Genomic DNA, 24,281 nt, shown 5'->3' with positions numbered 1-24,281 from the left:
TAAGAATTTTAAATGATTTGGAAAGAAGTCTACGGAGCCCCCAAAGTACAGAGCGCCTAAAGGGACATGGTGAAGAGAGAAAAAATGAAGAGGAAATATTATTTGGCAATGCTTTTGCGTTCTCTCTCAAAGGTTTTGCGTCCCCCCGAGAAACTTTGCATTCACTCTCGAAGAATACAAAAGTTTTGTGAGCGAATGCAGAAGTTTGTTTCTGCCACAGAATAAAACAATTTAAAAGATAATTCTTTTAAGACATTTCAGTTGCTGAATGTACTGAGTAGTTGAGCTCTGACGATGACTATGATGGTGGTAAAAAGCATCTGCTCAAATTGAACCCTTCCAAGTTCCAAAATGTAATAAAATATGCTTTATTTTATTCTTTTGTAATTTTTATAAGAAATATCAAGAGTTTTATACTATTGTGGCAGTTAGAGAGCCATCCATGTTAGATATAAATCCGGGTCGCTGAAGACCCGAATATGTAATAATGATTTGCGAAACGAGGGTTAAAGTGTAGGTTTCACTCGGCTTTTTTCATCAAAATGTGCTTGAATTCATCCAAATAAAAAGTAAATAAGTAAATAAATACAATTACCAAACCTGTGTGAATTTGTTCTCTGTTGAACATAAAGGAAGATATTTTGAAGAATGTTGGTAACCAAATAGTTGTGGGGCACCATTGACTTCCATGGTATATATTTTTTTTCATACTATGAGAGTCAATGGTGCCCCACAACTGTTTGGTTACCAACAATCTTCAAAATATCTTCCTTTGCGTAAAACAGAACTAACACATTTTTACAGGATTGGAACAACCTGAGGGTGAGTAAATGATGACAGAATTTTCCTTTTTGGGTGAACTATCCCTTTAGTATTTATTTGACCACATTCAGCCTTTTACAATAAATCTATTCAAATTGAGATGTTCGTGTTTAAGATGTTGTTCTTCGTAGTTACAAGAGGGTGCAGGTGTGTGTCTTGTGTGTGTGTGTGTGTGGGATGGTGACTCAGAATCTGTGCCCAGCACTGCCTCTCCTCTGCCAGTCTGACATAAACACACTCTGCAAGTGAGGTCATACACTCCTATTATGGTCTTCAGTCATTTACTGTCCAATTGTGTGCGCGTGCGTGCGTGTGTGTGCGCGCGTGTGTGTGCGCGCGTGTGTGTGCGCGCGTGTGTGTGCGCGCGTGTGTGCGTGTGTGTGTGTGCGTGTGTGTGTGCGCGTGCGTGTGCGTGTGTCAGGACTGAAGTAAAGCTGGTGCCGTGCTGGGTAATACATCAACCCATTTTTAGTCACTTGGATGAAACGGTTGTTTAATAAGTCATTTTAAGACCCCAAGAAAGGTTAAAAATAGGAAATGCATATAGGATAAAAATAGAAAATGAGTAAGATTGCATCCCCTCAAATTATCCTAATGGCAGAACTGCTGACATCTGTTAAGAAACACAGTACACGAGTCCTTGACCGAAAGAGGCGTGACGTGAACTTCACAGAGGAGTTGCAGAAATGATAGGGGCTTCCCCACTTGTTTACTGTGAGGACCATGAAGCATAAACAACATTTTCCTAAACCTGCTGGCCTCAAACTTTTTAAATTCTCAGCAGTTCTTTGAACGAGGTACAGCACTCATTAAATCAAACTTCTAACATTCAACAGGCGTTAACACATTTTTCACCAATATAGCTTGCCTGTATATTCATATGACCTTTTTACCATAATGGTTTCACTGTCAACTGCTCTTTCATTCAGATTGACAGTCAGCAGGTGTGACATGTATTTCTATATTTGTCATGGTGGTTTAAATGTTATTTCTGATCCTGAACAGATGGAGTAACATTACCACAATGTAGTTTTCCACTTCTAGAGAGAGAGATGCATTTCAAAAGATTATGAAATGTTACTTTCCTGTGAAATGAAGGTCATATTGTCAAACTGTGCTCTCTTAGAATGTTACATATGAGAGATTGGACATCAGGACTGTGGGTTTGTGGCAAGTCTCAAATGTCCTTCCTAAAATAAAAATCCAGCAGAGCAGTATGTAACAGTAATAGTACAGATCAAGAGTTTTTGATCAGTTTCTTAATTGTTCAAATCAGTTTCTTTGGCTGATCTGGTTTATCTTTACATTTGTAAGAATAGCTAAGAAAGAAAAAAAATGAAGCACGTTAAAAATAGATTGAAGATCTAATTGAATAAAGTTTTAAGATTTCAATTTTTAAAGAAAGAAATGTTTTGTGAATCAGAAATATTTCTAGTTCACTAGTGAAATGTAAGTTGTGACGAGGATTCCTCTGTTCAGAAGGTCAGATGTTTTTGCTTCAATTGAAGCACAAGATGCTCTCTGGATCATTCTCAGATCATGCTGGAGAACATGATTATCGGGTTTTGACAGACATTTGAAGTTCATGTCATCTCGGAATCTCGTTTAATTAAATGGTCAGAGTCTGCTGAGAAATTAAGAAATTCATGCTGATAATTTCATTAGTGTACAGTTCAAAAGTTTGCGGGTCAGTAAGATGTTTCTCTTTTTTAAGTGGATTTTAATAAAATGACTTATGACCATAATATTGTGATGGCACAGCTGAATTTTCAGCATCATTACTCCAGTCTTCAGAGTCACATGATCCTTCAGAAATCATTCTAATATGATGATTTGCTGCTCAAGAAACATTTCTGATTATTATCAATGTTGAAAACAAGATATATGTTTTGTTTTTCAGGATTCTTTAATGAATAGAAATAAAAAAACCGGCATTTATTTGAAATTTTCTCATTTTCAATCATTTTTGGTTACAAATGTCTTTACCATCACTTTTGATCCATTTAATTCCCAAACTTTTTGTAAATTTTATAAACCGCGATCTTCACGCCTGAAAGGGTTTAAGGATGAAAATTTGCTGTATTTTAAGAAATGTATACCAATGGCACTTTGGTTTGTTTAGGTTTGTCTTTTTTTAGAGCATTTCCTGCAGTTCGTACTTGCGCATGGAGAGGTCAATGCTACAGGAAAACAGGAAATACTGAGGAACGCTCAATTAACAGGAAGTGTACGGCTGTGAGCAGGAACCTTATTCGTGATCCGTGTGAGTTTTCATTACGTCTCTCTCTTCCCTTTCCCTATCCATCTTTCATCGCGCTGTTATTCTTGGATCGATAAACAAATTAAACTGACTTACTTAATCTGTTGTCATATCCCAGAAAAGACTTCAGAAGAGAAATTGCTCATATAACAAGTTAACTGCACCAACTTGACCATTTTGTAACCTGTTTTGGCATGCTTTAGATTAGGCGTTTTGGATTGAGCATCTCATTGGATTTATTTAGGCATCATTTTCAATGACTGCGACAATGCAACACTTCAGAGGTTTTTATCTTGCTTGACGTGCAAAGATTGGTTTTGGACTTGCTACACTTGCCAAAGCTAATCTAAACTCTGATCATCAGGGCACGTTTGAGCCTGCCCACTCACACTGATCTAGAATCAGCCCAGATCATGATGTCTGCAAAACTGATCTCAGGTCATCATAATAACATAACATCAGGCTACCTGCTGCACAATATACCTGTTGTTTTTGCCACACCTAAACATTGTTCAAACAGCATGACTGTGCTGTGCTGAACAAGACCTAACAGTCAACTGTATCAGATATAGAAGTAATGCAAAATAATATTTCACTCTTGTTAACATTAGTAAGCGGTTTTATGCTATTGTTTGAAGCACAGTAAAGACTGCTCACAAATGGTGACCTTTAACCTTCAACAGAGTGTTTTGAATAGCCCTGCCAACCTCCATTCTCTTCAACAAGACAAACTGCTTCCCACGGCAAGCAAGGCACAGTGAAATATTACTTCACCTTACCCAGCAGGGGAGATCTGTGCTATCTATCACTCGATCACATGTTTTGCTCCTCTTAATATTTGTATATTTCATTTAACATGCATGGCAGTCCCTTGGAACCCCAATGGCAATAAACAGCCTTATTTTCTTTTCATACTATGAAACAGTAAAACAATTTATATAATATATCTATCATGTTTCACCTAAATTATGTTGATAATATCCTTTGTACACTACAGTTTAAAATTTTGTGAAACAGAAAAATAATTAAGCACAAAACAATTCATGATGTACGCTGCTCCTTGATTTGTTTCATGAGGTCAAAAGTTGTTGTTCGGTGAGGATATTTGTTTTTAATGACCCTACAACCTTGAATAAACCGGCAAAATATTAGGAATATATATATATATATTAAAAAATAATAATTTCTGTAATTGGACTTTTGAATCAAAACCTCAGCCCTATTATAGTAATATGCCTATCAAAAGGCCTACAATAATGGTTCAATAAGGCTATCTTTCATAATATAACACTTGGATTATTGAATAATAAGCAAGTTGGATAAATTAGCCTACTGAATATAATAGCCTATGGTGACCCAGCGTTCCTTTTCTCCCAGCCACTCTTCCACGGGAGTGCAGGATATGTCAGTTCATCGCAAGAGTTTGGTTATGTTTCCTCTGATCTGTCTGCGCTTATCTTCACTTTGACATTTGGAGCATGTGTGTGTGTGTATGAGGCGGCGGTGGCGCGCGGAGCTGCCATCCCTGAAACATCGGGGCTTGGCGAAGTGACACAGCAATTCCCACGATGTCTTTTTAATTCATCAGTCCCTTCTGTGAGGATTCGTCTAATTCAAGCTGTAATCATGACATCGGTTTGGAAGAGACTTCAGCGCGCTGGAAAAAGAGCGTCGAAGTTTCAGTTTGCCGCCTCCTTTCAAGAACTCACAGTAGAGTGCACTAAGAAGTGGTAAGAAATGCGATTTTTCTTCTCATTGTCAAGTGTTGTTGTTATAAATGCATAATAAATACAGTATCATGTGTTTAACGTTTCTTTTAAATTCTGACGTAGCTGCAGTGACGCCAGTTAAGCGATATACGCGACATTATAATATTAGAACGCAACGCTCCCATTATAAACAGCGAAGCTCGTGGGCTTGCAGTGTAGGAATGGTGTAGTTTACTCAGTGGTGTGGTTAGTTAGAATTCAAGAATTAACCGTATCAGAGGGCTTGTTTACTCTGCCAAGCACTTTTTTGTAGTAGTAGTGAGTTTTGTTGTGAGTCACCTACAGTAGGCTACTTCTCTTACTTCCGTTTTACTTTCAGTTCTCCGGTTCCACTTGAAGCGCATCTTCAAGGACAGTCATACGCAGCTTCAGACACTTTTGATGTGATGTTTTTGCAGATGGGAGGGTCCTGCAAATGTTGATAAATTAAGCTCTGAGCACTTACCACAGCCATGCATATTTCCATATCATGAGTCTTTCATTATGTGTATTTTACTATTTAAAAAAGATCTTTCTCAAATTTGCTAGCTTTTGCACTCAGTTGCATAAGGCATTTGCTCAACTGCATGAAGTTGATTTGAACAGTTTTGAAGGTTTTTCCTTTACTATCCTGGCCAGTTTGTTCATTAAGAGCAGTTTATTTTTTGTCTAAAACTATTTTCAAGCATAGAAATATGATTTTAGGTCAAACGATTTTTGAGATTTAGTAGAAAGATAAACTCAGAGATAAAGTCAAGTGACTTTTGATTGGCAGTGTGACAAGTCCAGAATTACCTTGCATGTGACACTTGGGTCTGTGTCTCAATATGTTGTGATAGTTTCCTTTATTTGTTAAATGCATTGAGATTATTTCAGATTCAGGTTATTGAACTAAAACTGAACCCCCCGCCTCCCCGAACAAGCAACATCATGTAATGTGCATTACCATCGTGACTGCATTATGTGTTAATCGATATGCCATTAAAATAATGATTGTTGATGGATAATCATATTTCTAAACAGTAATAATGTGATCCTCCAACACAGACTGGAAATTGTAATTTTTATTTAGTTAGAGTCAGTAAGGAAAGAAATCATTATATTATATCATTAACATTATTAATTATTTGTCATATAATGCTCTTGTTCTCTGCAACAGATAATTTCCCCCCCAAAAAATTGGTTTCCATGTCTTTCTTTATACTCAAACATGTGCACGTCCATACGTGTGGAGAAAAATGTGGCTAGTTTAGAAGAATTTGTAGTATGTGGAATGACCGGATATAAATAATGATTAGAAAGTATGTCAATTTTTTATTTTTTTTTATTTAATTTGTTGTTGTTTTTTATGGAAAAATTAGGCATTAAGCCATAGAAAGCATAAAGGGATATTGTATCATTATTGTTGGCAGAAGCAAGTTCACTTTGAGACTCTACACTGCATGTTGTCTTTTTTGACAGTTGAGACCTATTTTATACATTACCGCTCAGATATTTTGGTTTGGTAAGATTTTGTTTTTGAACTCTGTTGCTCACCAAGGCTGCATTTATTGAATCAAAAATACCACACACACAAAAAAAGTAATATTTTGAAATAATATTGCAATTTAAAATACATGTTTTCTATTTGAATATATTTTAAATGTCATTTATTCCTGTTATGCAAAGCTAAATTTTCAGCATCATATCTGCAGTCTTCAGTGTCATTCAAATATGCTGATTTGCTTCTCAAGGAACATTTCTTATTATTATCAATGTTGAAAATAGTTGTGCTGCTTAATATTTTTGTGGAAACCGTGATCCTAGTTTCAGGATCATTTGATGAATAGAGAGTTTAAAAGAACTGCAATTATGTGGAATAGAAGACTTTAACTGTCACTTTTTTCTGTCACTCCATTCCATGCTGATTAAAAGTATTTTCTTTAAAAAAACAACCACATACTAACATTAATGATTGTGTATTTTTTGGAACATTGAGTAATATTAGCATATTTCAGTTTAGGGAGAGACCTGGGATGAAAGTAACATCATTTGTTTGAGCATCGATAACTTGGTGGTTGTTTGTGCTATATCTCTCAAAATTTGGTAAATTGTAGCCACATTTGGCAGCTACAAATGTAACTCTCTTGGACACGTACAACACAGTCACAAATTATGTGGGTTAATGTCAAACACAGAGTTTTGTTGTTACTACCTACCTCACTACTGGGGTGAGTTGGGGAAAGATGTAACAATGAGAGCTAATTTGCTGAAGTTAGATCCACACAATCTAGAATTATGCAAGAATGTTATTGAAGAATCAGTTTTGAATAAAGTGAGCAATTTAAAGTAACAAAATACATTGCATTGTATTTCTTTAAGGACTTTAAATTTAGCACAAATCAATTGCCATGTGTGTTTGTGTGTGTGCTGTATTCCTGTCACATATCAGTTTGCTCACTAGCTATGTTGCCATCCAACTATTTTATGTGAATTTTGGGAAATCAGATGGAAATGCCGAGATGTGCATACATTCTAAAAATGTGCATAAAAAACAATGCATGTGCTCATTTGAGGCGAATAATGCTTTTATCTGAAAAGAAGACATGTGCATAAACTATGATGGAAACATATATATACTACATAAATTCCTCAACGCAGAACAAAAAACTCACGTGATTTTGTCTTAACAGGGGATGTGATTGATAACTGGAATCATCATATGGGGTTGGTTGTAACATTTTAATGAACTGTTACAACTATCCTCACCCCTAACAGCCGTAACTTAGCTACCTGTATTAGCATTGGTTTGAAGTTAGCATGAATCCAAAGCATCAAACTAAACTAGAGAAAAGCTACTTTAGATGCAAGTCAAATAACTGTTTCTAAACCGCAATGATTGCTAGGCAAAAATAATCTTGATAAAAATTTGAAAAATCATTTTTTTTTTGTTCATAAAATGTACAATGTTGCTCACAGTAACATGCTACTTCTCATGCAAGCCAAAAAAGTTATGCGAGTGACAAACTGACAGTGTTACAACTGACCCTGTGTTACTTACAACACTCCCCGGTCGGTCTCCCCCTATTCATCACAATGTAGGAGATTGGATAGATTTGACTAGCTTATGTGCTGATGTCATCTGACTTCTGTGGCCATTGACAGTGTGTTTTGTGTAGTCACATGACTTAGTGACTCCATGACTGACTTCAGAACAGCTGTTTGATTCTATCAGTTAAATGACACGGCTATGAATGTTAAACGTGGTCAGTGTTACAAGACTGTCTACAACTGAGACGGTCTCTGTAAGTTGATCTTAGTGTTATTTTACATAATATTAAAAAAAGAAAATGTGTAACAGTTATGCACTTTGCACCATCTAATACCTGAGGTGTAAATAGTGGGCATTAAACTTGATTCCCTTCTTATGCAGTTTTATAAAGGTAGCACATAGTGCTTCAGCAGCTTTATATCAATCCATGTGCCATTTCCCTGTCTATTTCTGTTAACCCCATGACTGTCACCACGTCGCTCGGCCTCTTGCATCCATTCTCACAGCTGTTGCTGACACTGACCTGCAATACGAGACCCAGAGGCCCATGATTCTCTCTCTCCACCTTTCCTTTCCTTTATTATGACTTCAAAAGCCACGTTAACATGAGTAGGCATAGTCTACTGTCCATCGTTTGGTTTTCATCAGTTTGAGGAAATTATTTTATAAAAGCACGTTATGTCCCTTTTATTTGTCTGATCAGCATTTTTCCAGGTGTGCTATTGAGTGATAGATTGTAACTGCATAACTGCATAGTCATTTTCATGTAAATAGTGTATGGTTGGTCATAGCTTGTACTTTTGTGTCATTTCATTAATAATGCAAACAAAATCACTTTTGTCATATTTTCAAAACTAGTACTCAAGCATTGCTTTGTAGAAACAGATTAAAGGTAATTTGGCAAGAAAATAAATTTAAAATATGAGACACTGGAACCAAAAACACTTCCATGAGGAAATGGCGTAGAAGTTAAACAGCTAATCTAAAAATGTGAGTGTCAAGAGAGACCACACCCTTCATTCAGAGAGAGAGAGAGAGAGAGAGAGAGAGAGAGAGAGAGAGAGAGAGAGAGAGAAAATATTATCTTTTCTCTTTTGAAAAGATAATATTTTAATTGTTAATATAAGTCAATATATTTATTGCTATTACTATTTTATTTTTGCATGATTTCCATTTATAATGTTAGTTGTAAGGGTTTATTTGCATCAAAATTTATGCAAATCAGGAATTATGCAAAAATAGTGTTATTCTTTGATTTTAATCATACAGAATAGGTATTGTTGGCGTTTAAATGTGGGCGGCCAAGTATTCATCTGTATGATGTCAGAAAGTTGTGGAAGAATAGAATGAAGCATTGTTTCAATAAACATTTGAACTGGGGAGAACGTTTTGAGATGAAAATTACAGTATGTTTTCATATATATATATATATATATATATATATATATATATATATATATATATATATATATATATAGATATAGATATATATTATTTTTTATTTTTTTATACATTTTAGACTTAGAGTTACAGGGACAGTGCAGATTAACAAACATGCATGTCAATGTGCCAGTTTAGCCAGCTTGGCTAATTTTCAACTGTAGTCCCTGTTGAATCCCACAACAGGGATGATTTTGGTCCCTCCGTTGACAGCTACGCAACTATCACTTTGACACTTCAAAAAGTTCATAAAGAGATCCTAAATCTGATCCATATGAATTGAGCTTTTTAGTTCAAATTTTCTGAAGAGACTCGATCGCTTTAGGCTTAAATTCACATACAAACATTGGCCGTGTTCGAAATCGCCCCCTATACCCTCATTCACTATTCCCTACATTACTCCACTAATATTGTCCACATGAAGGAGTGTGTATTATGGGTATTATCTAGCTGTTGAGCTTACATCGGAATCGGTTGTACACTTGTTATTGCAATTGCATTGTGGGATTGAATGAGTTCACTCAATTATGTCCACTATGGCTTCAGACACCACTACAAATGGCTGTCCCCTCAAATAGTGCCCTATTTAAGGCTATAATTCCTGACATATACAGACAATGGACATCAGACGAGAATGAACCTCATTGGTTCTTGCTGAAGCTCAAACGTGCTGCGTAACACGAGAATGAACCTCATTGGTTATAAACTGCTAAATTTGTATGGATTATTTTTGATCACTTTATGCGTCAAAGTGGTAGTGGTAGTGGTAGTGGAGAGCGAAATCTCTCAGATTTCATTAAAATATCTTCATTTGTGTTCTGAAGATGAACAAAAGTCTTACGGATTTGTAACGACATGAGGGTGAGTAATTAATGACAGAATTTTCATTTTTGGGTGAACTATCCCTTTAAATTGAGTCATGTGGTGGATGTTGGCCTGTCTCGTTGGCCTGTCATCCCATGATTGGTCTTTCAGTTACTTTTTAAAATATTATCTGTGACTACTCGCATTACACACAATGTTAGCCTGTTAGAACAGGAATACGTGTGTTTTACTTGCTCTTGAAGAAGCTGCAGCATTCCATGCAATGAAGCTGGATAATGCTTTCCTGTATGTGGGTCAGATGAGTAACCTAATAACCAAACTGAGTGCACATGATAGTAGTCCCCTTTAACATGCTTAACCTCCATAAAGCAAAACCCTAGCAATACCCTTAAGTGTATGACTGAAAATTGTATTTTTACAGTTTTATGCGTCATTTCAAAATTCAGTTCTTTGTGAAATGCAATATAGCTTCATCAATGTTACATGCTCACTAATCAAGCTAAATGATACTACATGTACTTTCAGTTGTGTTTCTGCACTGTACTTGTGTTATATTGTTTGTTGTTTGTTATTCACAGGCAGCCAGATAAACTGCGAGTGGTTTGGACCAGGCGAAACAGACGCATCTGCACCAAGGTAAGAGGATGTGGGTTTTTACTGTTTCCACATTTATAGCTTTCAAGTACTATAAAGATATGTCTGTGGTTATTTGACGATTATTCATCTACAAGACACGTTTATCCAAGGTGATACAAATAAGACTGAAACAAGTGTAATATATTCATCAAAGGTAGTGCTAACAAACCAATTGAAATAGGTAATGTTTTAGTAGCTATTTGAATAGTAAAGATAGAGCACTACTTAAAAGTGCAGAACAGCACATAATAGTTATTCAAGAATGTTTTATGTTATGTTTAAATAGAATGTTGCTATTAAAGGCAGGATGTGTTCTTTAAATTGAAATTTAAAGAAGAGGAATATATAACTCAGTATTTGTGTCATTAGTAACCGCATTGAAAATATTGATAAGTGTTTGCACAGTAGAAGGAAATACTCCCTTCTAGCACACACAAAACAATTGATGGCAATGGGACGTCATTATACTTTCAACAGTGGAATTATTGCATTGAATTCTAATCCTTTCATACATCATGATTTTGTTCCTGAAAGAACATGCATACATTGTCCTTGCAGTTTGCATGTTAAGACTTTGTTTTTTCAATGTGTAAACATATGTTTGGGTATCACCAGCTGTGTTAATAGCAGTATTCTCATTGTGATCATCAGCTTCATGGCTGGCAACCGGGGATCAAGAACCCATACAGGGGGACTGTGGTTTGGCAGGTTCCTGAGAGCGTGGACATCACAGTCACTCTCTTTAGGGTACAGCAAGCTTTACAATTTTTTACAAATTATTCCATTTAGATCACCAATCAAAAGTTTGGGGCCAGTAAGATTTTGATTTTTTAAAGAAATTAATACTTTTATTCAGCAGGGACATATTAAATTAAAAACTGACAGTAAAGACTTTTACATTGTTACAAAAAAGCCTATTTCAAATAAATGCTGTTCTTTTGAATCAGAGAATCCTGAAATAAGTATCAGTTTATACAAAAATTTTAAGCAGCATGACTATTTTCAATATTGATAATAATAGTATATAATAGTTTCCTGAGCATCAAATCAGCATATTAGAATGATTTTTGAAGGATAATGTGACACTGAAGACTTGCGTAATGATGCCGTCACAGAAAAAAATGACATTTTTAAATGTATTAAACCAGTAAGCGGTAATTTTAAATAAAATTCTAATCATTTTACACAATATTATTGTTTTTATTGTATTCAAAATGTAAGCCTTCGATAGCATAAAGGAGTTCTTTCAAAAACATTTTAAAAAGTACTAACGTTTGAATGGTAATGTATATGACAGGAAATGGTACGGAGCCCCTAAAGGGACATGGTGATTGAAAGAAATATGAGATGGGAGGAAAACTTATATTCCAATGCTTTTGCATTCTCTCTCAAATGTTTTGCGTTCCCCCGAGAAACTTTGCACTTTGCATTCGCTCGCTAAATGTTTGCATTCCCCTGAGAAATCGCAAAGTTTCTTCAGGGGGAACGCAAAAGTTTTTGCGCACAAACACAAGGTTTCCTGGGGGAATGCAAAACTTTTGTGAGAAAATGCAAATGCGTTTTTTTTTTTTTTTTTTTCACTCCCATATTTTTTTCCATCATTTCGCTTTAGGCCAGGGCTCTGTAAAATGAAGGAAATTTGTGACAATTCTTAAATATACAAATAATATACTTATGTTAAGTTGTAAACCTGAATTTTGTCATTGTTATATAAATATTATTCAGATTTATATCTGTTGTCCATTATTGAATTTTGAAAACATGAGGTGAAATAATGAAACCAACGTCAGCAATTTTCACTTTCCCTATAGGATCCAAATGCAGATGAATTTGAGGACAAAGACTGGACATTTATCATAGAGAATGTGAGTATATCTAATTTGTAATCTCACCCTGTTTATTAAAGCAATTTTAGCATTTCTTTTTTGACTCTTTATTGTGCTGTTTAACAAGCTTAGGTTGTCACATTTATATATACTGTGTTTTTGCAACATTTTGTCCTATCGAGAGATGGCCTCGATTTGGCAGTACACTGTTCTCTTTTTAAGCAGTCTAACGCCATCTCATCCCAACATCCACAGGAAACAAAGGGCCACAGAAAAGTTTTAGCATCAGTAGATGTGAACATGAAGAAGTATGCGAGTGCTACCCCGGCTCAGTTTGACCTGGTGCTTACATTAAAGCCTCTGTCGGTGAAAGTGCTGGATGCCAAGCTTAAACTCACCCTGTCCTGTATCTTCCTGAAGGAGGGCAAAGCTACGTGAGTTCAGATGTTTTCATTGTTCCATTAGGAATGCGTGTTTCTGATCCTAGATCTGTATAATGATGCAGAATCATCAGTCCAAGCACACGTCACATACAGTGTCAAATACAATTTGATTTACTTTAATGATCTATAGTCTGTTTTAGAAAGCCAACCTCTTCAACAAGAAAAAATGTAGGACGGGAAATGATTCTTTCCATCTGGAATTGATAAGATGGTTGTGGTTTGCTTTTGGTCGACAGGTTGCAGGTCACTTCTGCGGGGCATATTTGGAGTTTCTGCGCGAGAGCGCCCTCTGGCTTTCAGATGGAGCAGCATTTATTACTGTTCACAGAGCTGTGCTTCTCTGACAAGCTGCGCATAAAATAAATTTCAGCCTTTGCCAAATCGCATGCGGTTTAATTACGATTAATCGTGTAGCCCTAGGCTAACGTCACTACAAACTCATGTGCAATAGCGAGTAGGTATTGATATTGTTTACTATGGAAAGTCATAATCATAATTTAAAGACAAAGCATTATGGAACCATTGACTTACAGTTTGTGATGGAGCTGCTGTCAGATCTTATACTACAAAGATTTCTTATATATCAAAATATATCATTACCACTTTAATTAAAGTTTACTAGGGCACATGAGTAAAAAAAATATTATCTAAAATATTATTACAAAAACATTATAAATCATTTATAATGAATACTGCAATATTAGATTTAAAAAAATCAATTATGATTTCATGGTGATAAGTCAGTGGTTATCAACCAGGGGGCCTCAGCAAAGTTACAAGGGGGGCTCAGGATGACTTTGAAACAACACACATTAAAATAAGATAAAATTATAATAAATTAAGATATTTCTTATTTTATTCACACTCTTAACAACTAGGGTTCCCACTTCAGTCTTAAAAAAAATGGATATATGAGAAAGCCCAAGTATAAAGGTGTGATTTCAAGAATATTTAAATATTGTTGTGGACAATGAGGGGCTTTTGAGTCAAAAAGGTTGAGAACCACTGCTTTAAATATTAGTGTTGTATTCTGTATTGTGTATTCAGTGATGAAGACATGCAAAGTTTGGCGAGTCTGATGAGTTTGAAGCAGTCTGACATTGGAAACCTGGAGGACTTCAATGACAGTGATGAAGAGGAGGACAAAAGACTGAGTGCAGCAGTGAAAATGGCCACTGCAGTAATAGGTAATACTGACACGAACACCCAGTCTTATGTTCAAATACTAATGCAACTTTAAGCTAAAAACAGAAGTTTGGAAGCAAGTTTAGAAACAGGCATTTCCTGTTCTGAAAAAGTTTTTTGCAAGTTTTTATGCATAGTTTCCTGGTTTTAGGTGAATTGGCTATGGGCTAGATAGCCTGGTGGTTGTCAGCTGTTTTTGGTCGTGTTGAGTTGATTTAATGCTTGCTCTAGTTTAATTCTGTATTTCAGATTTAAGAGTAGCTTTGGCCATTACAAACACAGAATCTCAAAATATTTATTCTCCTTCACAATCTAGACTTTTTGTCATTCTTTTCTCAAATGGTCTCTTTCTTTTTCCTCCTGTCGCTCTGTTCTTTCGGTCTGTGTCTGTGCTCAGCTCCTCTTCCTCCTGCTAGGAGAATACATGACAAGGCCTGGAGACCTGCTGTAGACACGGGTCCCTCTGACACAGGTAGCTTACTAACTGCTCTTGCTTCTTTTTCCACTTGTCATATTTAATTTCCTTTAAACTAGAATGAACATTTTAGTTTTGGTTTGAGACATTCAATTGAAGTATTATGGGGCGTTACAGTAAAATCTTTATACTGCTCGATTTGTGTCATGACGGTTTCAGATTAGTAAATTATTTAAAAAATTGAGGCTTGATAGTGATAACTATTGGCTGATATCCATTAATTTGCATTATTTTTAATCCATGCATCCATCCATAACTTATTGTTTATATTTTATATTAAAAGTATTTTATATACAAACCATGGGTATTTCTGTATAAATGTTTTGCTTGTACAAGAACCATTTCACCTTTGTAAATAATACGAAGCCAACGTTTGGGTTATTTTTAAGTGTATATTAGTTTAGTTGTGTAAATTAAACTCAATATTGTTACTACTTCTAAAAACCCATAAACAAAGATCATGAATATCACACCAACCACTTCCAACTGAATATATTCTTGTTTCACGTCACCTTTACGTGTTATCAGATACTGAGAAATGCATTTTCTAACTCGTGTTGCTATCCAGCACTTGGGTAGACTGGATTCTTGGGCTTGTTTTGTGTCTGTCAGAGTCAGAAAGTGGGTGAAATTGCATAACACATTCCCATGACCTCAGCATACCAGTGATCATAAGTTTGTGACTGTGAGAGTTTATCTGAGATCTGCATCTCTTCCTGGTTTCACTCATTTTCTTCTCTTCTGAATTATTCCTTGCTCTCTTAAGTTCCTCTTTGTCTTTATGGAATTTTTTTTTCTTAACTCTACGTAAATAACTACACATCCACTCTTACTTCTTCTGTTTTTGTCTGTTTCTCTCCATGATCATCATCATTTCTCTCAGCTCATTCTGAACCGGATCGGATGAGCTGTTCCTTCGTTACACCTAACGTTCCTCTCCAGTACCCCCTGTCATGCACCGCTCTTGACCCTTCTGTCCCGATCCTGTCCACTTCCCGTGTCCAACCCCTCCGTGCTGCCGGCAGTGTCCCGCAGACACGCGCCTCCCCGTACGCCTTCACTATACCTGCATTCACACGCGCTCATCCACCTGCCCTGCCCAAAATCTTCCATCCGCCGACTGGCTCAGGTACAAACACTCATTCACCTGGAGCAATGCAGCAGACCATCACACATCTGTGTGCATCTCCATAACTCAAAGATCACCCACAAACTCACTCTACTGTGTTATTACTTACAGTACATGTTTTCATCATTAATCTTTTTAGATAGTTTGGTTTAAAGGTGCATTAAGCAATTCATTACAAAAGATTTTAGACCTAAAGAACTGAATATTACCATGGAAGCACAGTTTTGCCTTATAGAGTAAATAAGGTAAAATAACTTTATACTCCACAGTTTAAAAGTTTGGGGTCGGTAAGATTGTTTTATTGTTTTTTTAAAAGAAGTCTCTTGTGCTTAAAAGGCTGCATTTGTTTGATCAATGTTTGTTATATTATATTTTAAATATATAATTTATTCCAGTGATGGCAGTGCTGAATTTTTCAGTCCAGTCTTCAGTGTGACATGATCCTTCATAAATCATTCTTGAATGCTGCTTTTGTGCTCAAGAAACAATTTTTTTAAATCAATTTTAAATATGTTGCTTTTTTCAGGATTGTTTGAATATAAAGTTTAAAAGAAACCGCATTTATTTAAAATAGAAATATTTTTAGGACAATAATAAATGTCTTTATTGTCATTAATTTTCGTTTCTTTAAAAAAAAATTCTTATTAACCCCAAACTTTGGAACCATGTGTCTCTCATAAAGTCTCTATATCTTGCAATCACAACTTTATATCTCAAAGTGTGACTTTATATCTTACATTTTGATTATTTCTTGTTTTTAACAGAATTTATGCTGAATATCTACATGAAATTCCGACTTGAATAACTGCATAAATTCTAAAGACTGTTATTTTTTAAGAACATAAGAGACTTAAATAAGAAATGTATTAGAAATTATTGTTTCTGAAATGGCCCCTTACTCTGGAGAGGTATCATGTTTTGAACAGTTATACAATTAGTTTTTTTTTACATACTTGACTTCTAGGTTCATGAAAAGGAGTCTTAATTGACTTTTGGAAAACTGCCCCATAAAAACAACAAATGAATTTTACGGCTGCTGTTCAATGGAGCAACAGCCTGATCCCCATAGCAACTGATGAAGCACCCTGTGAATTTGTTCATCAAACTAGCTGTATATTCAGCTCCTGACTTTGACCATTCTTGCTCTGTCACAACTTGATCTAATGAACCTTATTTCATAAACACGCACATCAACAGATTTACAAAAGCTGTAGCTTTGCTTTCTTTTTCCTTTTTTCCTCTACCTCTCATCATTCTGTCGTTTTTCCTTCTTCCTATAAGTTGCTGTAACTGTCCCTCAAAGGCCGTCTGGAGGTCTTGCTAACCCTGAGTTACTGGAGAGCAGTCACTCTGCTGAGGGCGGTTCAGTCCCTGTCCCGCAGCCTCTCTCTTTTCTTCCTGGGATTAGCATACCCTTCTCTTGTTCCTCTTCTTCTGCTCAATCCTCTTCATCCCCTCAGCAGACCCCTCTTCCTGATGTAACCCAGACAGGTAATGAGTGTTGCCCGAAAAGATGGTGGCTGTAGCTTGTAAATAATTGTTTTGTTGCTAGAATTAAAGGCACAATACGTAAGATTTTTGGATTAAAATATCCCAAAACCACTTATGTATTTTGTTGACTTGTGTACTTACATTATCTGAAGTGTTTTCAACAATAATTAAATCCAGAGAAATCAGAGTCAGTGACGTCATATGGGCGCTACCCTTGATTTCCGTTTTTACTTCCGTAGGAACCATGGAAACACCAAAGGCGCTTTAAAATATTATGTGTTTTATTAGACAGGCAATAAACTGTTTGGATTCCTTTATTGACAGAAATATAACCATTGTTATATAGCTTAACATGGTTAGTCTCATTGTTTGAATCTCTTGTTTTCTTGATTTACCGCGAATAACATGTTTGTACTTCAGAGAAAACTCTATTCTGTCAAGTGGCTAACATAGCATAATCAGAAAGAGGTTTATTTGTAGTAACCGTAATACAACATTTTCTCCACCATACAACATATTTTAAATATGAGAAGTAATTCAGCACTTCCGGCTGTTTCATGAGAATGAGATAAAATAATTATGATTTATGTGATCAAACGTAACTGTAACAAAGTTAAAGTTCAGGGAAGAAGGAGGCTGACATTAAATGTAACTTTAATTGTAAAATAAACAAATAACAAAAAGAAAGGAGCGGCAGCAGTCGATTGCGGCATATAAGCATAATAAAAACAGAATTGTAAAATGTCCGAGGCTTTCAGCCCCCCCCCCCCCCCCCCCCCCGCGCTTCATACCACAGTAATGTTAATAAAACTTTAATACATTAGTTCATTCATGAACGTGATTTCTGCCTGAGTCTCGTCAGATAGCTTACCATCGGCTGTAGATTCCTCACTCTTTAATGGCGTTATCAAGCTACGCCTTTGTTATTGTTTTGAATAATCGACCTCTAGCAGCGAAACTTACATACTGTGCCTTTAAGTGTGTAACTTATTTTTGCTTATTTCCACTTCCATTCAATCTTGTTTTCTTCATTCTTCTCCTTTCTGTCTCATTTTTTCTCCCCTGATTTAGCCACTTTATCTCCTGCTTGTAGCAAGACCTCGAGACCTCACAGCTTCCCCTCTTCTCGCCCCTCCCCTTCTGTTTTTGATCCCTCCTCCATTGAATTTGGCTCCTCCCCTCATGGTTCAATGACTCAACCTGCACCACGGGCTTCAAAAATCTACCGCGCCTCATTGGCCGAGCCAGGCTCCGCCCTCACAAAGCCCTCGAGCATGCCCTCTGCCACTGAGACAGGTACATGGGCAGATGTTCGTATTTAACCATTCTTAAATTAGATGGAATTTGATTTTAAAGTTAGTTTTGAACCCACACTTTTCATATTTAGTACCTAGCATTCTAAAAAAATTATTTCTAAAAAGATGCATATTCGCTGTTTGGACCTCATGAATTTAAAATAAGAGATTCATGGCATTTAGTCCATGTCCGTTAGCTTTATGGCTTGTATACTCCCAAAACTTAAATCAAATTTTACCAGATACACTACCGTTCAAATTTTTGGTAAGATTTTTGTCTTTGAAAGAGTCTCTCTTGTTCACCATGCCTGATTTATCTGATAAAAAATTCCGTAAAACCGGTAACATTGTGAAATGGAAAATAATCAATTTTTATTCTATATTAATTTTAAAATTCCATTTATTCCATTTATATTACAAAGCTGAGGTTTCAGCTTCTTATCTCCAGTCTTCAGTGTCACATGATCCTTCAGAAATCATTCTAATGTGCTATTTTTTCTCAAGTTACATTTCCTATTATTATTATTATTATTATTATTATCAATGTTGAAAATATTATGAATGCGTAATATTTTTGTGGAAACTGTGATGATTTTTTTCAGCATTGCTTCATTAATAGAAAGTTCAACAGAACATCATTTATTTGAAATAGAAATCTATAAATGTCTTTTTTCTTTCTTCTCCCTCTTTTCCCCTTGTATCCCTGTCTGTTTATACATGCACTCTGTCATTCATCAACCTCTGTTATTTACCATTGTTAACACCAGCATCTTGGCAAAAAGAGTGGAGGTCTCCCAAGCTGCACCCCGCTCTGTGTCCTGCTTCCTTCACCGCAGAACATATTAACCCGCAGCGTCATCCAAACTCAATTAAGTCCTCACTTCCTGCATTGTCTTCATCCCATGTGCTTCCTCAACCAATGGACGTTTCTGCTATTACTCCCTATCCTGGTGTAACGTCTCCCAGTGTAGCTCCTTCCTCTGAGATGCTCACTGTTGAGTCTGCCTCTACTTCTGGCTCTCAAACCATGTCTGCTGCCATCCTCGCTCCTCCTTCAGCTTTCTCTATCGCTCCTGCTGCCTCATCTAGTTCTCGGTCCACCCCTTATCCCTGTGTTTCTCCTCATCTCGCTGTTTCTGGTGCTCCTCTACGCTCCTCTCCTGATGATGGTCCTGTGGTCACAGCATCTGTTGTCTCTGACTCAGGTAGAGAACAAACAAAGACTCTAGGACGACTGTTCGAAACTCGTTTGCATGTGTTAAACTATTAAAATGATCAGTTTTCATCTTTTGAGTTTAAGATGAAAACATTCATCTGCATTGTTAAAGGGTTTCGGATGCCCTTTCAATGGAGCATGAATTTTGTGAAAGCTCTAATCCTCGCTGTCTGAGTCATCCATAGTTCATATTGTAAAGGAATAGTTTATTCAAAAATTAAAATTGTCATTTACTCACCCTTATAATATTCCAAACATGTTGGCTTTTGAAAAGAAAGGAATTAAATGAGCCTATGGCAGTAAAATTGACAAATTATGATAAAACAAATGTTGAATCGCACAAATTTTAAAAACAACATCAAAAAACAATGCTCATCAACAGTGCTTGCATTTTAATCAGTTTTAATTTATTATCATTAATATATTTTTTATATGTATTTTCTGTTTTCATTTGAATTAAAACAAGTATTAGTAATTTATTTTTTTGGTAATTTTTTGTGCTTTGTATTGATTTTTTTATGTTATTTTATTACTTTTTATTCTCAGAAAATGAGAAATGTTGTTTTGGCAAATAGCTGAAATAAAATAAGTTGTTTATATTTTATTTCAGTTAACAAAATATATATTTTTAATGATTTTAGTTTCAGTTAACTATAATAACCCTTATTTTAATGCATTGCATTTTCAAGAATTGCATTTTTGGTGGCTGCCATTCAACAAGATGTTATATTTCAAATAGAGATTTCGCCAGTAGTTTCGTAAATTCAACAATCAATAGTCACCTTCCAAAATTAAATCCCAAAATAATAATTTTACTTGATTTAAAATTAATTATATATATATATATATATATATATATATATATATATATATATATATATAATTAAATAAACTTTAAACTTAAAATACTTTATATATATTATATAAAAACTTTTTAGTTCATTTTATTTTGCTTGACAAATTTGCTTCCACAGATTCAGTGGATATTGATCGTTGCGCATTTAATTGTAGAAATAGCAGTAGAGTACAGATGCATAATCTCCATCTACTGTTAGTCAGCCTCACCAGCAGGTTTTTATTTTTTTGGGTGAACCCAAACCCTTTAATTTGTTTCCTCTCTGCACTCATCTCATCCTTCTCAACCATTCTTCCTCTGTACTCCTCTCCTTTTTCTATCATCTTCCCTTCTCATCTGGTCATTGCCAACCTCAGAGCCTCTCCCAGAGGTCCAGACGTCCGAATGGAGACATCAGGTTGTGCCCACAGTGGTTAGGCCGAATGTGCGCAGGCCAATAGCCCCTTCTCCTGTAGATGCCCCAACATCTCCTTTCTTTCTTCCTTCACCCTCTTCCATGATCCCTGACCCCCACATTTACACCCAAACATCCACTGTAGCCCCTGTTATTGCCTCCATTTCAGTCCCTTCCTCTGACTCACTCACAGGTACATATGTTGGTCTGAACCTTTATCTGTGTTTCATTCTCATTCTGTGTGTGTTCATGTAGCCATTGTGTATTTTACATTGAACAACAGATTTAAACATGGCTTGAGCTAGTGAGATCTGTTTTAGATTACACTCTATCATTGCTTGCATAACAGCACAGGGTCAGAAGGGCCACACATTCCATTCTTCCCAGTGGATTGCATACATCCATCATAACTATAAAACTGCTAAAAACAGTCAGTATTCCTGACTAACTGTTACAATGGTTTTGATACTAGCAACATTCAGTTAAACAATAGTTACATTAGGTTTTATTCTAGTTTTTGGGTATTATTCTAGTGTTGCTATTCTCATAAACATACTGGAGTTTCAATAGTACGAAAAGAGAAATGAAACGGGGTTATTAATAACAATCAGATAACTCATATGCAATAAGTCTTAAATTACATGATGTTATGCCCCCTGGAGGACACATGAAAAAAAAAAACTACTCAGTAACACCCTATACTGTTCAAAAGTTTGGGGTTGGTTGGTATTTATGTTCACCAGGGCTGCATTTATTTGATCAAAAAATATAGTGCAAACAGTAATATTGTGAAAGATTACATGATTAAAAAAACTGTTTTCTATTTTAATATATTGCAAAAAGTAATTTATTGCTGTTATGGCAACGCTGAATTTTCAGTATCATTACTCCAGTCTTCAGCGTCACATGTTCCTTCAGAAATCATTCTAACATGCTGAAAAGAAATATCAAAATAACAGATTTGATTTTAAATAGAAATGTTTCGTAGAATGATGCATTTCTTTATTCAGCATTCTTGCTGAATAAAAGTATTGTCTTTAAAAAAATCGTACTGACCCCAAATATTTGAACATAATATAACAGATGCATGGTTCACATGATACATTTATAAATTAGGTACATGTAATTGGTATGATTTTGATTTTTTGTTTTAAAATACTGATCTTGCAAGCAGATGTGTACCTTAACAAACTTGTACAAGGCTTGAGCTTTCTCTCAATTCCATATTGTGTGCTGTGTTAACTTTAGCCGATGGAAAAGATAATGCATCAGTAGAATGCTTGTTGAATGATGCCTCATCTTTGTGCTTAATATTTTGTAAAAGATATAACAAATGATACTGTATATTATATTATATTATATTATATTTCAGAGACACACAGACAGTTAAGTGTACTACCAGAAGAGGAATATCCCAATACTGTGTGTACTGGTGAGTATTCACTACAGCTGCTCTTGTTGCTATTGCTAATTGTTTATAAATTTCTAAATAAATAAATTAAATAAATGTGCCTTGACATATTAGTAATTATTTTGTGATCTCTGTGAATATCTCTGCAGCTGATGGGGATGCAAGCGCAAAACCTTCTGATGTTCCTCAGAACCATGAACCTCACCCTCGCAGAGCCGGAGTCATCAGTATAGCCAGCCAAAGACCAAACAACTCTATGGACAAGCAACGGCCTGTTTTTGGACTTGAGGTTGTACGGCCTGCAAGAGGGTGAGTGATATGCAGAAAATTGGTTGACGTCAATAGCAAGTGCATTGATGGAGTGAAGTTGTTTGTTGACATCAGCAATGCACTGACAATTTGGTATTAATACCTGGAATACTTTAGTGTTGCATTTACTACTATGGATGACTTTATTGTGAAGACAAACACTTTTTTTGTGTGTGTGTGTTTGTGTGAAATTTTGGATGCAAAAATAACAACCTGATGTATTTTTTATTTTATGTTATTATTTTATATAAATATTATTATTTAATTTCATTCTTTATTTTATATTTATTCTTTACTTATTTTATTGTATTCCATTTTTATTCTTTATTTTTCTTTATATTTTTTATTTTATTTTTATTATTATTGTCTTATTAATATTGCATTTTCTTAGTATTTTATTTCATTCTTTATTTTACTTTATATTTATTTTATTATTATTATTATTATTTTCTTATTAATATTGTATTTTATTGTATTTTATTTCATGCTTTACTTTTTCTATTATTTTATTTTGTTTAATTTCATTTCATTCCATTCTTCATTTTTTTTTTATTATCCTGAATGGGGTTTCCTGTATTGCATACATTTTTATGATCACTTACATTTGTGAGGACTTTAACCCTGCATTAAAACCAAAATTATATAAATCTGATATGATAATGATATAAAATGGTTATTGACATTTTGATGCCATTGGGTTTCTTTGGTGTAAATTCAGGGTTAAAGTCCCTTAATTTGCTTTTTGTATTAGTTTGCAAGTTAAAACACAAGTTCCACTGTGTTGAATGAATGAGAATTTTTATCTTCATACCAAGTGGGGCATGAAACAATTGTTGTTTAAAATTGGTTTAAAATGACTTTGCATTTCAGCATGGTGTTTCATTAACACTATTCATTCAGAGAAAGGTAATTGACACTGATTTAAGGTGATGCCATGCAGTATAATTTAAACTTTTCCTTGGTATCATCTCAGCACACCTCGTCCGTTCTGATGTGTTTTCTTCGTAGACCAGAGAGTATGACCTCTCTGCTGCCCAGAGACCATATGTCACCCAATGTCACTGATGTCCCACATTTTGAGCTGCCAAAACCAGAGCTGTCTGATATTGATAGAGTATCCACCACTGCAGCCCTCGAAACTGTCCCAGAACCTGCTGCAGCCCCTACATTTGCCGCCCCATTAACTAAGGTCCAGATCAATCAGTCACAGATTTCACAGAGCTCTGCTGAGCCGACCGTTTTACTCTCAGCTGCACATGAGCAGACAGAAGACAAGATGATTCCTTGTAAAGACAAAACAGAGCCGTTTCGAAGTAGCTTTCAATCAGCAGAACTACAAGAGCAAGAAGAATCTGTGCCACAGCTGATCTCGAATCCAGAAATGTCCCAGTCAGATCAAACCGATGAAGGGTAAATATGTTCTGCATCCGTCCGTCAAATTTGCTAGCATATAGTTACTGTTACATTTTATGCTATATTAATATAAAAT

General features: G+C 35.5%; 1 protein-coding gene across 17 annotated transcripts in view; it reads left to right on the top strand.

Moving 5' to 3' along the window:
- The first annotated feature begins 4,457 nt into the window (after positions 1-4,457).
- ehbp1l1a (EH domain binding protein 1-like 1a) overlaps positions 4,458-24,281 on the top strand; it is a 37,344-nt gene continuing 17,520 nt past the window's right edge. For 5 of the 17 annotated variants that reach the window (XM_077227814.1, XM_077227798.1, XM_077227815.1 and 2 more), the window contains exons 1-15: positions 4,555-4,812; positions 10,705-10,762; positions 11,414-11,509; positions 12,574-12,627; positions 12,844-13,022; positions 14,079-14,218; positions 14,614-14,688; positions 15,575-15,820; positions 17,102-17,311; positions 18,383-18,607; positions 19,374-19,811; positions 21,035-21,265; positions 22,445-22,504; positions 22,633-22,792; positions 23,801-24,202. In XM_077227814.1, coding sequence (XP_077083929.1) covers positions 4,709-4,812; positions 10,705-10,762; positions 11,414-11,509; positions 12,574-12,627; positions 12,844-13,022; positions 14,079-14,218; positions 14,614-14,688; positions 15,575-15,820; positions 17,102-17,311; positions 18,383-18,607; positions 19,374-19,811; positions 21,035-21,265; positions 22,445-22,504; positions 22,633-22,792; positions 23,801-24,202 — 2,678 coding nt within the window. In that variant the 5' untranslated portion in view covers positions 4,555-4,708. Of the gene's footprint in view, positions 4,813-10,704; positions 10,763-11,413; positions 11,510-12,573; positions 12,628-12,843; positions 13,023-14,078; positions 14,219-14,613; positions 14,689-15,574; positions 15,821-17,101; positions 17,312-18,382; positions 18,608-19,373; positions 19,812-21,034; positions 21,266-22,444; positions 22,505-22,632; positions 22,793-23,800; positions 24,203-24,281 lie in introns of all 17 variants that reach the window. The other 12 variants (XM_077227802.1, XM_077227800.1, XM_077227810.1 and 9 more) reach the window with 10 other exon arrangements.

The sequence above is a fragment of the Siphateles boraxobius genome, unplaced genomic scaffold (assembly GCF_051911475.1).
Source record: "Siphateles boraxobius isolate OS27281-9 unplaced genomic scaffold, OSU_SipBor_1 130, whole genome shotgun sequence".
NCBI classification, from domain to species: domain Eukaryota; kingdom Metazoa; phylum Chordata; class Actinopteri; order Cypriniformes; family Leuciscidae; genus Siphateles; species Siphateles boraxobius.
The sequence above is the reverse complement of the archived record's forward strand: the minus strand, read 5'-3'. Positions and strand labels throughout refer to the sequence as shown.